The sequence below is a fragment of the Mangifera indica genome, chromosome 8 (assembly GCF_011075055.1).
Source record: "Mangifera indica cultivar Alphonso chromosome 8, CATAS_Mindica_2.1, whole genome shotgun sequence".
Lineage (NCBI taxonomy): Eukaryota > Viridiplantae > Streptophyta > Magnoliopsida > Sapindales > Anacardiaceae > Mangifera > Mangifera indica.
Window position 1 is genome coordinate 8,499,127 of NC_058144.1, and position 13,555 is coordinate 8,512,681.

Sequence of the window (13,555 nt, forward strand, 5' to 3'; positions counted from 1 at the left end):
TACTTCTGCTTGGACTCTCCTCCGGTATCATAAAACTGTCCTTTTAGGGCATTAAATCACTTACTTTCTCATGAGGTTTGTCTTCCCCGCTCTGCTTAGGGTAGGAAATGCGTCTAAACATTCTGAGTCATTTCTACACATTTTCAGTGACGTGTCATAAAATTGTTGGGTTACTAAAGTATCATCAAATAGTTATCTAGCACGTGGGAGGTAAGCACTTCCTCAGATACAATTCTCACAGGTTAAACTTACCCGCAGGAATCGTCATCAATCAATTATCTTTCGCTTTCCGATATTATTTAAGTTGAGCAAGAAGATCCACTGCAGTGCCTTGTACATTTACCATCCGATAAACATCCTCACCTAACCAAGACTAAGCAATGTGAGACGTATTGGACGATTATACCGCTATTGCACATCTCCTTTATTCCTCTGGTGAATTATTTGGTGGATTAGCTTCTTTAAACTGCCGATGGAAGGGTATAAGCCTCAGGTTGCGTTCTGATTTATACATTTTTTCCCAAATGTTTTAGTAGCTGCCGCCCATCGGATTAATCAGATCGCCGGCCCGAATGGACCTTTCTCAATTTAGGTGATGAATTATGGTTTGGTAAGTGGGGATAATGTGAGAAAGCTCTTCTCTGAGTAAATAATGCTTAAACTTGCGGTCATTTTTAATTGACCCCTGTAAACGGCCAATTGCTCTTATTACAGTAAAAGTTTATGGTAATTATAGATGAATTAATTCGTAAATATATTATATATTCTATTCTATGGTAAAAAATTATAGTTTTTGGCTGCAGATTGAGCAGGTCACATTTTATTTCCCTCTGAAAGTTAAGCCAAAGGATAATTTATCACCCAAATTTTAATATAAAGGTAAATATATATTAGTATTATTATTTTAATAATATTATTAAAAAAATATATAATTTATTATATTTCTTTTAAATTTTAAAAATTAATAACTTTATCACTATCTAAAGTTTTTTAATTTTAAAAAATCATTTTCCCCAAAACTTCGGTTTCTATATTTTTTTCATTTTAGTCGCCCTCCAACCTTTTAAAAACTTTAGTTTGACCCTCATCTTCAAATTTAGATTACTCCAATGACCTCTCCATCCGTCAACCAAAACGACATTGGTTTTTGCTTCTCTTTGATGTTTAAGTTATTTCCTGGTGACAATATTATGCGATGTCTAAGAGACACACCCCCGAGATCTCAATAAAGATATCTTTGTTTATTTGTCAAACAGAGAAATCTCTGGGGTGTGTTTTCCTCATAACCTATGTGTCGGCCAATTATTTTGATGGTAAGAGATAATTGATCGAACAAAAAAAAAAAGAGGAGTGGCTGGAGAAGGGTGGTAGCTAGAGAGAGGGAAAAAAAATAAAATTCATAATATAAATATGATAAAATTATATATTTTTTAATATTATTATTAAAATAATAATTTTATTCTTAATCATAATATAAAATTTTAACAAAAATTGATTCATAAATAAATATTTGAGTTTTTTAAATTTGATGTATATATATTTGTGTTTGCATTAAAAGCTAGATGGGAAATAATAACCCTTTGGCCTGAAAGTTATTGTAAATAATATTAGAACATAAAACTGCAATAATAGATACTCCAAATTTAGAAATTAATTAATTTATAACAAAAGGATAAGTTAAAGAAAGTCATAAAATATTATTATATTGTTTAATTTGTTTGCACACTTGCATTCACTTTTCTGGTCCTGTTTATCCAGAAAGTGAAAGTTTTAGGATATACCCAAGTCAAAAACACACACGGTTGACAAAAACTATCCTCATCACTTTCTTCACTAATCATCTTCAATGTTTTATAGTTAAACCGGAACGACCACCTAGTCAAGTTCTGTTTATTGAAATTTGATTCCTGTTTCGTTTTGCAATGACCCGTCAAGCGTTGGTATTTTTGTTCCATGTTGTACTTCTTCTTGCAACTTCGTGTGTGGAGTCCAATTACAAGGTTTATAATACTTCACAAGGCATAGTTCCTGGGAAACTTAATGTTCATCTGGTTGCTCATACACATGATGATGTGGGTTGGTTAAAGACCGTTGATCAGTACTATGTTGGCTCCAACAATTCTATTCAGGTTCTTTCTCTTTTTAGTAATTGACTTGTTTTTTTATATGTGTATTTGGGGATGAAATTTATTGGCCAAGTGTTTCATTTGCTGTTTTGAATGTGCAGGGGGCTTGTGTGCAGAATGTATTGGATTCTTTGATTCCTGCATTACTGGCTGACAACAATCGGAAGTTTATTTATGTTGAACAGGTAGGTGAAATTCCCATATTTCTGATTTTTTAATAGCATTTTGTTTGGTTGCTGAGAAAGGGTTTGAAATAGCCTTGGATTTTAGAAAATGGCATACTAAAGAACATTTCTTAATTATTTTTTGGGCTTGATAGTGGAGCTTATGATTGAATGAGTGAATATTTGGTATGTAGAAATTTAGATTTTCATTGCTTCCTTTTTTACTCATAGTGACAAGTGAGAGCATTAGGGTTATGCAGAGTATGAAGATTGAGAGGGGTGATTGATGTGCAACTAGCATTTGGAGGACGTGTTAACATTGGAGTTGCAGAAAATACTCTTTTGGTGTATGGTGTCATGTTTCGTGGTCAAAATATTTTAGTGTATTGACATTTTGAGGATCAGGTTACATTTAAGTGTTTGACTTCTCATAAAAGGTGCAAGAGAAAGCTTCTTGCAATGTCAGCTCAGAGGTACTGTAATGTAGCAACTTCGTGACACCTCCAGGCAAATCCTACATCAACAAAGGTGGGAGAGATGTTGGACATGTGTGCACATCTCATTTCTCTTGGGGATGCTAAGATGTGATTATGTGTTTGAAGTGAGCAATTTCTTGATAGCAAGCTGGACTATTGGATAAAAAATGTTACAAATGGTATCAGACCCACTCCGCGTGTTATCTTGCGCGATGGTGGGGCAAACTTTAGCAAAGATGCTGAGTCCCATAAGGAGAGGTAAATGTGATACCCTTAGACAAATCCCACATGGACAAATCACTTGGCATGTGTGCACATCTCTCATTGCTTGGAGATGCTAAGATGTGATTGGTTAAATAGAGCTTCTAAGTTGTCAAAACGAGTTTTGGGTTGCAAAACCCAAACACAAAACCATGATGGATTGTGTGCCCAGAGTGAACAATGTCTTAATAGTGGATCGGGCTATTAGGTCAAAGATGTTACAAACTCTTTGAGTATTCATGTCTCCCAATGCTATTACTGCCATTTGGGGTCTATGTGACATTAGTTTTCAACTAGTCATTGTATGATACTACATACATTAATAAATAGATGTCTCTGTTTACGTTTTTGGATTTATCATATGTATGGCTTTCTTTGATGATGCAGGCATTTTTCCAGCGATGGTGGAGAGGACAGAGTGAGGCCATGCAGCAGATAGTTAAGCAGCTTGTCAGCTCAGGTCAACTAGAGTTCATGTAAGACACTGTCAAATCACCGGCCTTTCCATAATTTATGTCAGTATATATTCCTTAGATCCAACATATAGTGTGTGATTTTAGCTAATATTCTTCATGTTTATCAGTGCTTTCAGAATTAGATATTTAAAAATTTTATTTTTTCCTCTTTGTTCTCTGTTTGGAAAATTAGGTATGTCTCTTTCACTCTTTCATTCTGTGTTCTTGTTACAGAAATGGAGGCATGTGCATGCATGATGAGGCAGTGACACATTACATTGACATGATTGATCAGACAACTCTTGGGCATCGCTTCATTAAAAATGAGTTTGGTGTAACTCCAAGAATTGGATGGCAAATTGACCCGTTTGGACACTCTGCAGTGCAGGCTTATTTGTTGGGAGCTGAAGTAACCTTATATATTTTTTAACTTCAAAGAAATCAATTAATCAAAATGTTTTTCTCTTTTTCAAGATACAATGGTATAGAATGTAATGACATAATTAATCTTGTTGTAGGTTGGATTTGACTCTCTTTTCTTTGGTCGAATTGATTACCAAGACAGGACGAAGCGGAAAAATGAGAAAAGTCTTGAACTTGTCTGGCAGGGTTCCAAAAATTATGGTTCATCTGCACAGGTGCATAGCATGAATATGGTTCAGTTTTGATTCAGAACTTATCCAGTGGGGCTTACATGCATATTCCTGCTCTGATGAATAATTTTAGTCATTCTATTTCATTTTGCACTTTACGTTTTCTTTCATTGTCCTTAACTTGTTGATTCTGGTTAAATTATTTTGGCTTAATCACTTCAATGTTGCAGATTTTTGCTGGTGCATTCCCTAAGAACTATGAGCCTCCACCTGGTGGTTTCTACTTTGAAGTCAATGATGACTCCCCTATCGTTCAGGTTTATGTAGTGCAGAATTGATTATTTGTCATCAGTCTCTTTAGTACTTGTTTGTCTGTTCTAATCTTGACTCTTGTTTCATTCAAGGATGATATCAATTTGTTTGATTACAATGTTCAAGACCGAGTTAATGACTTTGTTGCTGCTGCAGTATCACAGGTAAACAGGGATGGATATCTTCATGTTTGGATCTTTCCTATCTGCTTAAGCAATTCATTTTTCTTTCGCTCTTTTTTTTTTTTGTAACTGCTGGGTTTTCTTTTGGGGTTTAAAATTTCTCTCATAGTGCCTTTCAGGTTAGATGTTTACAGTGTAGTGTCTTCATAAAGAGGTCTTTAGAAAACCTCAACCATGTTTTTCCCCTCTCTTTCGTCAAAGTATGGTGATCATAAAATGTATCTTTCCTTCGGATTATTTTCTTCTTAAGGTCAGCATTGTGGCAAATTAGGAGTGTGCATCAGTTCAATTTTGTAAATGGGAGATATAGACGCACTTTCTGCTCTGATACTATTGTGTGCATTGTGCATTAACCACAGAAAAGTGGAAAATTTTCAAGGGGTTAAGAATTCGATACATTGAATGATACTAGTTGGCACTGAAAACAAGTTTTGTTTTCCTTTTACTTGCACTCTCTCAGTTTAATTTAATAGTGATGGTTTCATTTTCAGGCTAACATAACTAGGACAAATCATATAATGTGGACAATGGGAACAGATTTTCAGTATCAGTATGCACACACATGGTTCCGGCAGATGGACAAGTTCATTCATTATGTGAACATGGTAAGTCATCTGACAAAGGGATAGCAGTATTTACCTTAATGAAATGCTCTGTTGTCTAATTGACATTCAGAATTTACATGTTGGCGCTGTATTTGAAAGCCCAGTTTTGGCTGGTACATTATAAGCTTGCATTTTGTCAGTGTTGGTGTATTTTAGCATTTAGTTTTCTTTTCTTTTATTTTGTTTGATAAGACACCAAAAAAGCATACAGTTTTTTAAGTTTTACTTTCTGCTGGATTTACATGCTTACATTTCTTTTTGACAACATTATTTAGGCTTTGGCATTTGATTTCAAGTGATTAATGTCTATGAAACTAGTAGGCATGCTTCCTTTATTTTGTTATACACATTTCTAAGAGATGCTTAAAACTTTCATGTGAGTAGTCATTGTTTGAAATGAATGACAATTTAGCTAGATTGGCATTTTCTTTTAATGATGGAATAAAAAATAAATCTGAAGATTGATTTTCCAATTTGAGTAGTAGGTCTGCGCTTATATTTCTGTTTTTATCATGAAGTTGAATAGATGTATGCACTGCCCAGTGGCTTCCCTTCTGCATTCAGTATTTTTGTGTAGGTTCTGTTTATGGTAAATGCTATGGTTTGGTTTGAATACTTGTAGGATGGACGAGTCAATGCTCTGTACTCTACCCCATCCATATATACTGATGCAAAATATGCTGCAAATGAATTCTGGCCATTGAAGACTGATGACTTCTTTCCGTGAGTTTAATTTGACATGTCATTATTTTCTGTTCACATTTCATTTCATCACCTTGAGCAACTTTAAGGATTTGAAATACACCAGTTATGCGGACCGTGCAAATGCTTACTGGACAGGATATTTCTCAAGTAGACCAGCCTTAAAACGCTATGTTAGAATGATGAGTGGTTACTATTTGGTATTGTTCATGCTACTTGTTTTAATTTGTTTTAAGAATTTTAGTTTCATCTTCTGACAACAGTTTTTAGGTCAAATACTAATACACTTTTACTGAATAATTAGGCGGCAAGGCAACTAGAGTTCTTTAAAGGTAGGAGTAATGCAGGGCCTAACACAGATTCATTAGCGGATGCTCTGGCTATTGCTCAGCATCATGATGCAGTTACTGGTACTGAGAAGCAACATGTGGCTGATGATTATGCAAAACGGCTATCAATAGGCCACATGGAGGTAGATTTGGTTTGATGATTAAAAGTTTTCTAGTGATTTTCCCATCCCTCTTGCTGATGTCATCCTCGCATTATTTTTGGCAGGCTGAAGAGGTAGTTGCAACATCACTTGCTTGCTTGGCTGACTCGATGTCCTATGATGGATGTAAACGGGCGACTCTGAAATTTCAACAGGCAAAAGATCTTAGCAATTAATTTTTGAACTGTTCACTTCATCTTTTGAATATTATGCGTCTGAGTGGTCATTTATCAAGGATCTGTTTGGGTTGTAGAAAAAAATTTGAGATAAAAAAGAACTGTTATCAAAATGCTTTAAAACAAGCTTCCCTTCTAAATGTTTCTTCTTGTTTGAGTTTTTTTAATTTTGGCAGTAAATCCTAGGTTTTGGGTATCAGTACCATCTCCGTTGCTTTTCACTAACTTCCTTCTTTTTTCCTCTTATGTTTAATCTTCCTCAACTTACATGTGGTACTCCACTGGCATATGGTAAATATGTTGTATTTTTGTTGTGCCCTTTTTATGTAGCTATATTTTTTTAGCTGATGGTGGTCCATGTTTATTAAAAATTCAATTTGTCCAGTTTAGTCTTACGGAACAATAATGGAATTTGGTGTAGTTGGTACTTCCCAAACCTGCTTTACAATAGCTTCTCTAGAATATTTAGCCAATAATAAGATGGAGTGCTATCAATTTAATATTGGATGAGATCATGTATATATTTGGATGAGATTTATTTTTCTCTTCTAATTTGGGATCAAGCTAAAATTAATATCCTTTTCTTCTTACAGTGTCCACTACTGAATATTAGTTACTGTCCCGCATCAGAAATAGATCTGTCTCATGGGAAAAACTTGGTAAGGACAATGTAATACTTGGTTTAATCACATATTTACTCTTCTACTTTTAAATATGTAATTATGTGTTGTCTTTTCATTGTAGATTATTGTGTTCTACAATTCCCTCGGATGGAAGAGAGATGATGTTATTCGAATTCCGGTGAGAATTCTACTTTGGGAAAAACTACATCATGCCTTGAATCCCAAGTCATTGATCAATATATTGTTTCAACTTACCATTACAGTTTTCTTTGTACTGGTATTTAGTGCAGTATTTATGTGTTTTCTTGCTTGTTTGCATAAATAATTTTGAAGTTCTAGATGCCAGATCCTTTTTCTGGTTCAGAAATTAGCATACAGATTACCAAAAAGAAAGTGTTTATAGTGCTTCTTTGTTTAAGTTTTATTTGCAATAAGAGGAAAAGTAAGGAACAACAAAGTCATTTAGGACACCAAAATTTAAAAAATCTTTTAGGGGAATGGAAGTGTGAATAGGGAACTGTTCTTTAAGATGGAATGATAGTAGTTTGATAAATGCTCGATGGTATTAGTAAGATCTTTATAGACTGGAATAATACTGCTGAAGTTGCTTTTACTTGCATTGAAGTGAGAAGGAAGTTAGGTTCTTATTCTCAACTTTGTCTGTTGGGCTCTGTTGTTGCATAAGACATGAGCTGTGAATGAGATAGATCTCTTAACAGATAATTCTGTTGGCTATTTTTTCACTTTTATGGATCATGCTCAGTTGATGATTACTATAATTCTTTATACACGATTTTCATAATCTGTTATCCAAAGCCCTAAATAGTATCATATTAGCACCTTTGCAAAATATGATTTTTTTTCTGGTATAAATACTTTTTTCCAATTTTCTTTTGTTAGCTACTCACAAGATCTAACTTATTGTAGGTTGACAATGAAGATATTAGTGTTTTTGATTCCAAGGGAAAAGTAATCGAATCGCAGCTTCTTCCTCTTACTGATTCTTACATTGATCTAAGGAACTACCATGTTAGGGCATATTTGGGTAGAACTCCAAGCCTGACACCTAAATACTTGCTTGCGTTTGCGGTCTCTGTACCTCCTCTTGGTTTTGGCACTTATACCATCAGAAGTGTCGAAACAACAGGTCAGTGGATGGAGTTGCCATATGATACGAAATTAAAATTGCCCAATGACAGACTTAGTTTCAAATTTTTCCTAGTTATCAACAGAAGTTTTTTATTTTAATTGTGCTGCTTATATTTGCAGGGGCTAGTTCAACAAAATCATCTGTACACACATTTGAAAGTAGTGAAAAATCTTCTGTTGAAGTTGGTCCCGGGAATTTAAAGCTTACTTTCTCCTCAGATCAAAGCAAACTCATTAATTATACTAATAGCAAAAGCTCAGTATGTTCTATACTTGATGATTATAAATTACGTTTCATATGTTCATTTCCTCACACACACACCCCTCCCCCTCAAAATTGAAGCAGAGTTTATTGTAATATCATTTCTCTTTCTATTGCCGCACTACTTTTAATTCATTTCAACTTATTTTCTGTCCCCCAATCCCATTCCTGACACACCTACCTTCCAAGAGGAGGAAAAGGAGATTATCTTAAAGTTTTGTTTCTAATGCATCAACTCTTAAATTTTGAAGGTTCAGGAATTGGTTGAGCAGTCATACAGTTTTTACCCCGGATATAATGGAACTAATGACAAAGCTCCTCAGGTAGACATATGTCAATTATAAGTTCCCTTGTGTTGATTATTTCTTCTTTCATTGTTATTTGAAGTTGCATGACTTGAAATTTATAGTAACAATCAGATTATCCCTTTCCAAGTAAAATTCTTATGCAGCTTGCTTTTTTTTTTTGTTTTCAGAATGCTGGGGCATATATTTTCCGTCCAAATGGTACATTTCTAATAAAGCCTGAAGGACAGGTGTGTGCTGTCTTCTTATGGTAGTCTCATTAGAATTGATAATCATAGCAATTGTGAAGTAAATTATTTTGTAAGTTCCAGGTTCCATTGACTGTAATGCATGGGCCAATAATAGATGAAGCACATCAAAAGATCAACGAGTGGATATATCAGGTGCCTTTTTTTTCATGTGGCCATCTTTGTGCATATTCTCATAAAGTTTTAATTTTGTTGTAACACAAGAATCATTTTAATTGTATTATGCAAATATACTTTAGATGATGAGACTTTTGTTAAGCCAGCCGTCTCTCAACTGAGCCAGTTATTTTAGATATATAGTAAAAATTTTATACTTTTCTCATGGTCATCTTCTTATTATTTTTTACACTTTCTAATGTCAGGTAATTTTTTTGTTAAAAAATATTGGACAAGTGAATGAGACCCAGACAATTCATACAGCGCCTGAAAAAGAATCATTTTCTCATTTTTAGACATGATAGATTGTTTTTCTCATTAAAAAGTGTTTTATATTTAATACAGATGCAAAGTTTTTTTTTTTTCTTCAATGTTGTATTCAATGTGTTTGCAGATCACAAGATTATACAAGGGTAAAGAGCATGTTGAAGTTGAGTTCATTGTAAGCTTTCTCAATGGCTGCCACAACTTAATTTCTCTTGTCCAAAATTTGTTTTTATTGATGAAGATGCTACCTTTTCTTTTAAATTTTCTTTTCATAATGATAAAATCTGGGATTGAACAAGGCAGTGGCTGAGTTTTGGGTTTGGTTGCTGGTTGAAAAGCTACATTTTTTTTTTTTTTTGGGAACTTCCATTCATGTTTAGCTCTAACTTCTGTTTTTATGCACTGCCAATAATTGACTTACCAGGTTGGGCCTATACCTATTGATGATGGACTAGGTAAAGATGTTGTCACTCAAATAACAACTACCTTGGAAACCAATAAGACATTCTACACAGATTCTAATGGGCGTGACTTTATAAAACGGGTATGTTGTATAATGGTACAGGGCACAGAATATCTTTCATAGTTTTAGTCTGACATAAAGCCGGCTTCATGATATGTGGACTATGTTTTGGCATCCTTCAATTGAAGGATGGAAACAATTTATTTATAATTGTTTTCTAGTTTATAGCCGAACTTCTTTTTGTTTATTTCCTAATCCATTGAGTGATGCAATGAACTAAGGATGTATCTCTTTTTGCAGATTCGTGATTATAGATCAGACTGGGAGCTGGAAGTAAACCAACCAATTGCAGGAAATTATTACCCTGTATGTTCTTCTTAAAGTATTGGGTTTAGCATTTCCCCGAAAACTCTAATTGATGGTAACGGTGGTTGGCTTGACCTCTCGATTTCATAGTGTGTATCTAGTGGGATGTCTGTTTTTTATAGTGAATATATGACATATGGTTGCTCATTGTTGATATTTTTCCTAGTAGGCACGTCCTCAGTTTGTGGTTTTCTTAACACTTCTTGCCTGTATATGTGGATTAAATCAATGTGTGCTGCTAATGATGATAGAGCTGGCTTTTTTTTTTTCATAAGCTAGATTAAATGAGAGCAAGAAGTGAGAAATGATTGATTTTGTTTATCATTTTATTCTTCCAAGTGAGGTTTTATAGTTTAATTATTATTATGTTGGGTTCATTGATACATTTCTATTCTAGCCAAATGTTACAATGATTAGAAATCCATTCAAAATTTCTATTCCATAATTGTATTCCTTCTTTAAGTTCATATCATTATATTTTTTTGACTCAGATTAATCTTGGTATCTATGCCCAAGGTTCTGGAAAAGAATTTTCAGTTCTGGTGGATCGGCCTCTTGGAGGATCTAGCTTAGTAGATGGACAAATAGAGTTGATGCTTCACAGGTATTGTGTGTTCTTCTTAATGTTCAATCAATCAGATAAACTCTTATATGGCTATTAAACCTATTTTGAAAAACTAATTGGATGAAGAAAACTGAATATGCCATATATGTAAGGGCTGACTTATTATATCATGAATACTGAAAAGTTCCTATTTGTAATTAGTGGGATGATGGAGTAGTAACTTTCATTGCAATCAACCCGTTACAGTTGTATTTTCTGGTGGCATGACTAAAATGTCAATGAGTTGATCCATATAATTCTTGACATTGACCTCTCTTGCACCAGAGATTATCAGAATGCTAAACAACATTCTTTTCTTCTGTAGGAGACTGCTACTTGATGATTCTAGGGGTGTTGCTGAGAACCTAAATGAGACAGTCTGTATAAAAGATGATTGCAGAGGACTGACAGTAAGGACATGAATTTGTTTTTTTTTCATGTCAATTATCAATTTTCAGTTTACCTCAAACCAAATTTGGACTTGTACATGACCTTCACTTGTAGTTAAAGTTATTACTGTAAGTTTTTTCTGAAAGTCAGACCTGGTGAATGTCTTGTCATCCTTGCTTTAGCCTTTTTATCAACAGCAAGTAAAATCTTTAAGATCATGAATTTCAACTGCCCAAAAAAACCATTAGCACTGTGGTGACTTTAATATTGTTGGCTTACTTTCCTCTTGAGAGTCACAACATATGCATAGATTTTCCGAAACTGTCATTTTGAAGTCTTCTAGGCGTTTCTACTTCAAAAATCATGACTGCCTTTATAATTTGCATAAAAAAGCCTCATTAATATGCTAAATATGATTTATTTCTGAATTGATTAGCATCCATTTTTGCTGTAACTTTTGCAGATCCAAGGAAAGTATTATTTCAAAATTGACCCACTAGGTGAAGGTGCTAAGTGGAGACGTTCTTTTGGCCAGGAAATATATTCACCCCTCCTATTAGCTTTTGCTGAGGAGGTGAATAATTTTTAAATTTTAAAAAATAAGAGAAAGCAAGAAAAGAGTATTTGTTATTATTCTTATGAAAAGCTTCTTAGAGGTAATGTTTTGTCTTTGCAGGATGGAGATGATTGGATGAATTCTCATGTATTCACTTTCTCTGGTATAGACTCCTCCTATACTCTACCTGACAATGTTGCTATTGTGACTCTCCAGGTAATTGGGCTTCGTTCTTTAAGAAAGCAGTAGTTTCTTCTTCTATCTTAAATTTTGGTAAAATCATGATTAAGGAATGGCAAACTATCATTACTGATTTTTTTGGCCTAAATCGCCTGCTCTACTGAAATTTACTGAATCAATGCCTTGCAAATTTCTGGCTATTGTTCTGTAACTTGAATTTGCTTCCTGGAATTGTACAGGAGCTTGATGATGGAAAAGTTCTTCTTCGACTAGCTCATCTATATGAGGTTTTTATCTCTCCTTTATTCTACACAAACTTCTGAAAAGTAAATGCAATTTATATCTCGAGTAACTTATACATAATTTGGCACATTATGCAACTTTCAGTGCCCATCAACATATTAATGCTATAAGCTTCCATCAATCTGCCTTGTTTATTCTTACGGGTTTCTAAATTTTTAAAGGTTGGCGAGGACAAGGATCTTTCCACCATGACGAACATAGAACTGAAAAAGTTGTTCCCGAGCAAAAAGGTACAAACAATGCTCTAGATGCTAACAAGGTATCTTTCGACGACCATGTAGTTTTATCTTCTAACCTTCTCTGCTTTCACGTTGTTCAGATTGGGAAAGTGACAGAGACAAGCTTATCTGCCAATCAAGAAAGGAAGGAAATGGAAAAGAAAAGACTTGTATGGAAAGTAGAAGGTTCTTCAAGAGAAGAATCCAAGGTAATGAGAGGTGGACCCGTGGATCCTTCAAAACTGGTTGTAGAGCTTGCTCCAATGGAAATTCGCACCTTCATTATCGACTTCACTCGTGTGTTCACCAGCAAGATTTTTGACACTTAACAGCTGCAAAATGATGCATGAAAATCCTTGCCACCTGACGGATGGCATTATGTTTATCAAACTGTTCTCTCAATCTCTATGCTTGTACATAGCTAGGACACAACCAAACCAGAGTTGAGTGTAATTGTGTGTATGTATTGTCTACATGTAATGGATTCATCTTCATGAATCCAATACATGAAATTATGTTGCCAAATTGTTAGTACTTTGTTTAATTTGAAAGCGATTTAGTCTATTACTTGAAACCTGAGGGATAGAATGGGCGACGAGGTGGTGAATTTGACTTTTAGACCTTTTCAAGGTTACTTTTTACCTATATACTCTAAGTTGGAACAATTTTAAGCTTATTTATCGTCTCTTCTCAGGTGCAGTATTTGAAAATGGTAAATACTATTGCATGAATATGGTAGATACTATTGAAAACTTGAGGGTGACACTTATTCCACCTTTATTCCAGCCTGCCTTCCCTACCCCACTTCCTTCTACTTGATTTCTTTAGCCTATAGATGATGAGGTGCACTTGAGTGAAATCCGAATTTTATTATTATTTTTTGTCATTTTGATTTGTATTTAAGGATTTTATGAATTTTACCG

The 13,555-nt window shown here is 34.4% G+C and overlaps 1 protein-coding gene across 1 annotated transcript; it reads left to right on the forward strand.

Moving 5' to 3' along the window:
* Positions 1 to 1,733: 1,733 nt before the first annotated feature.
* On the forward strand, positions 1,734 to 13,206 carry LOC123223232 (probable alpha-mannosidase At5g13980). Its single transcript, XM_044646359.1, has 29 exons — positions 1,734 to 2,129; positions 2,228 to 2,311; positions 3,415 to 3,503; positions 3,717 to 3,891; positions 4,001 to 4,120; positions 4,306 to 4,392; positions 4,480 to 4,551; positions 5,061 to 5,174; positions 5,797 to 5,897; positions 5,983 to 6,076; positions 6,181 to 6,348; positions 6,432 to 6,521; positions 7,136 to 7,201; positions 7,287 to 7,343; positions 8,093 to 8,312; positions 8,435 to 8,574; positions 8,828 to 8,899; positions 9,052 to 9,111; positions 9,193 to 9,264; positions 9,680 to 9,727; positions 9,977 to 10,096; positions 10,316 to 10,381; positions 10,873 to 10,985; positions 11,311 to 11,395; positions 11,839 to 11,949; positions 12,052 to 12,147; positions 12,351 to 12,398; positions 12,576 to 12,644; positions 12,734 to 13,206. Exons 1-29 carry the CDS (start codon positions 1,923 to 1,925, stop codon positions 12,959 to 12,961), a joined length of 3,072 nt encoding a protein of 1,023 aa, XP_044502294.1. The 5' UTR covers positions 1,734 to 1,922; the 3' UTR covers positions 12,962 to 13,206.
* The last annotated feature ends 349 nt before the right edge of the window (positions 13,207 to 13,555 follow it).

Excerpts from the sequence above, each read along its gene's own strand:
- LOC123223232 (XM_044646359.1), top strand. The coding sequence starts at position 1,923 with ATGACCCGTCAAGCGTTGGTATTTTTGTTCCATGTTGTACTTCTTCTT. Across the intron at positions 7,202-7,286 it reads TGTCTCATGGGAAAAACTTG|ATTATTGTGTTCTACAATTC; the intron begins GTAAGGACAATG and ends TTTTCATTGTAG. Across the intron at positions 12,148-12,350 it reads TTGCTATTGTGACTCTCCAG|GAGCTTGATGATGGAAAAGT; the intron begins GTAATTGGGCTT and ends GGAATTGTACAG.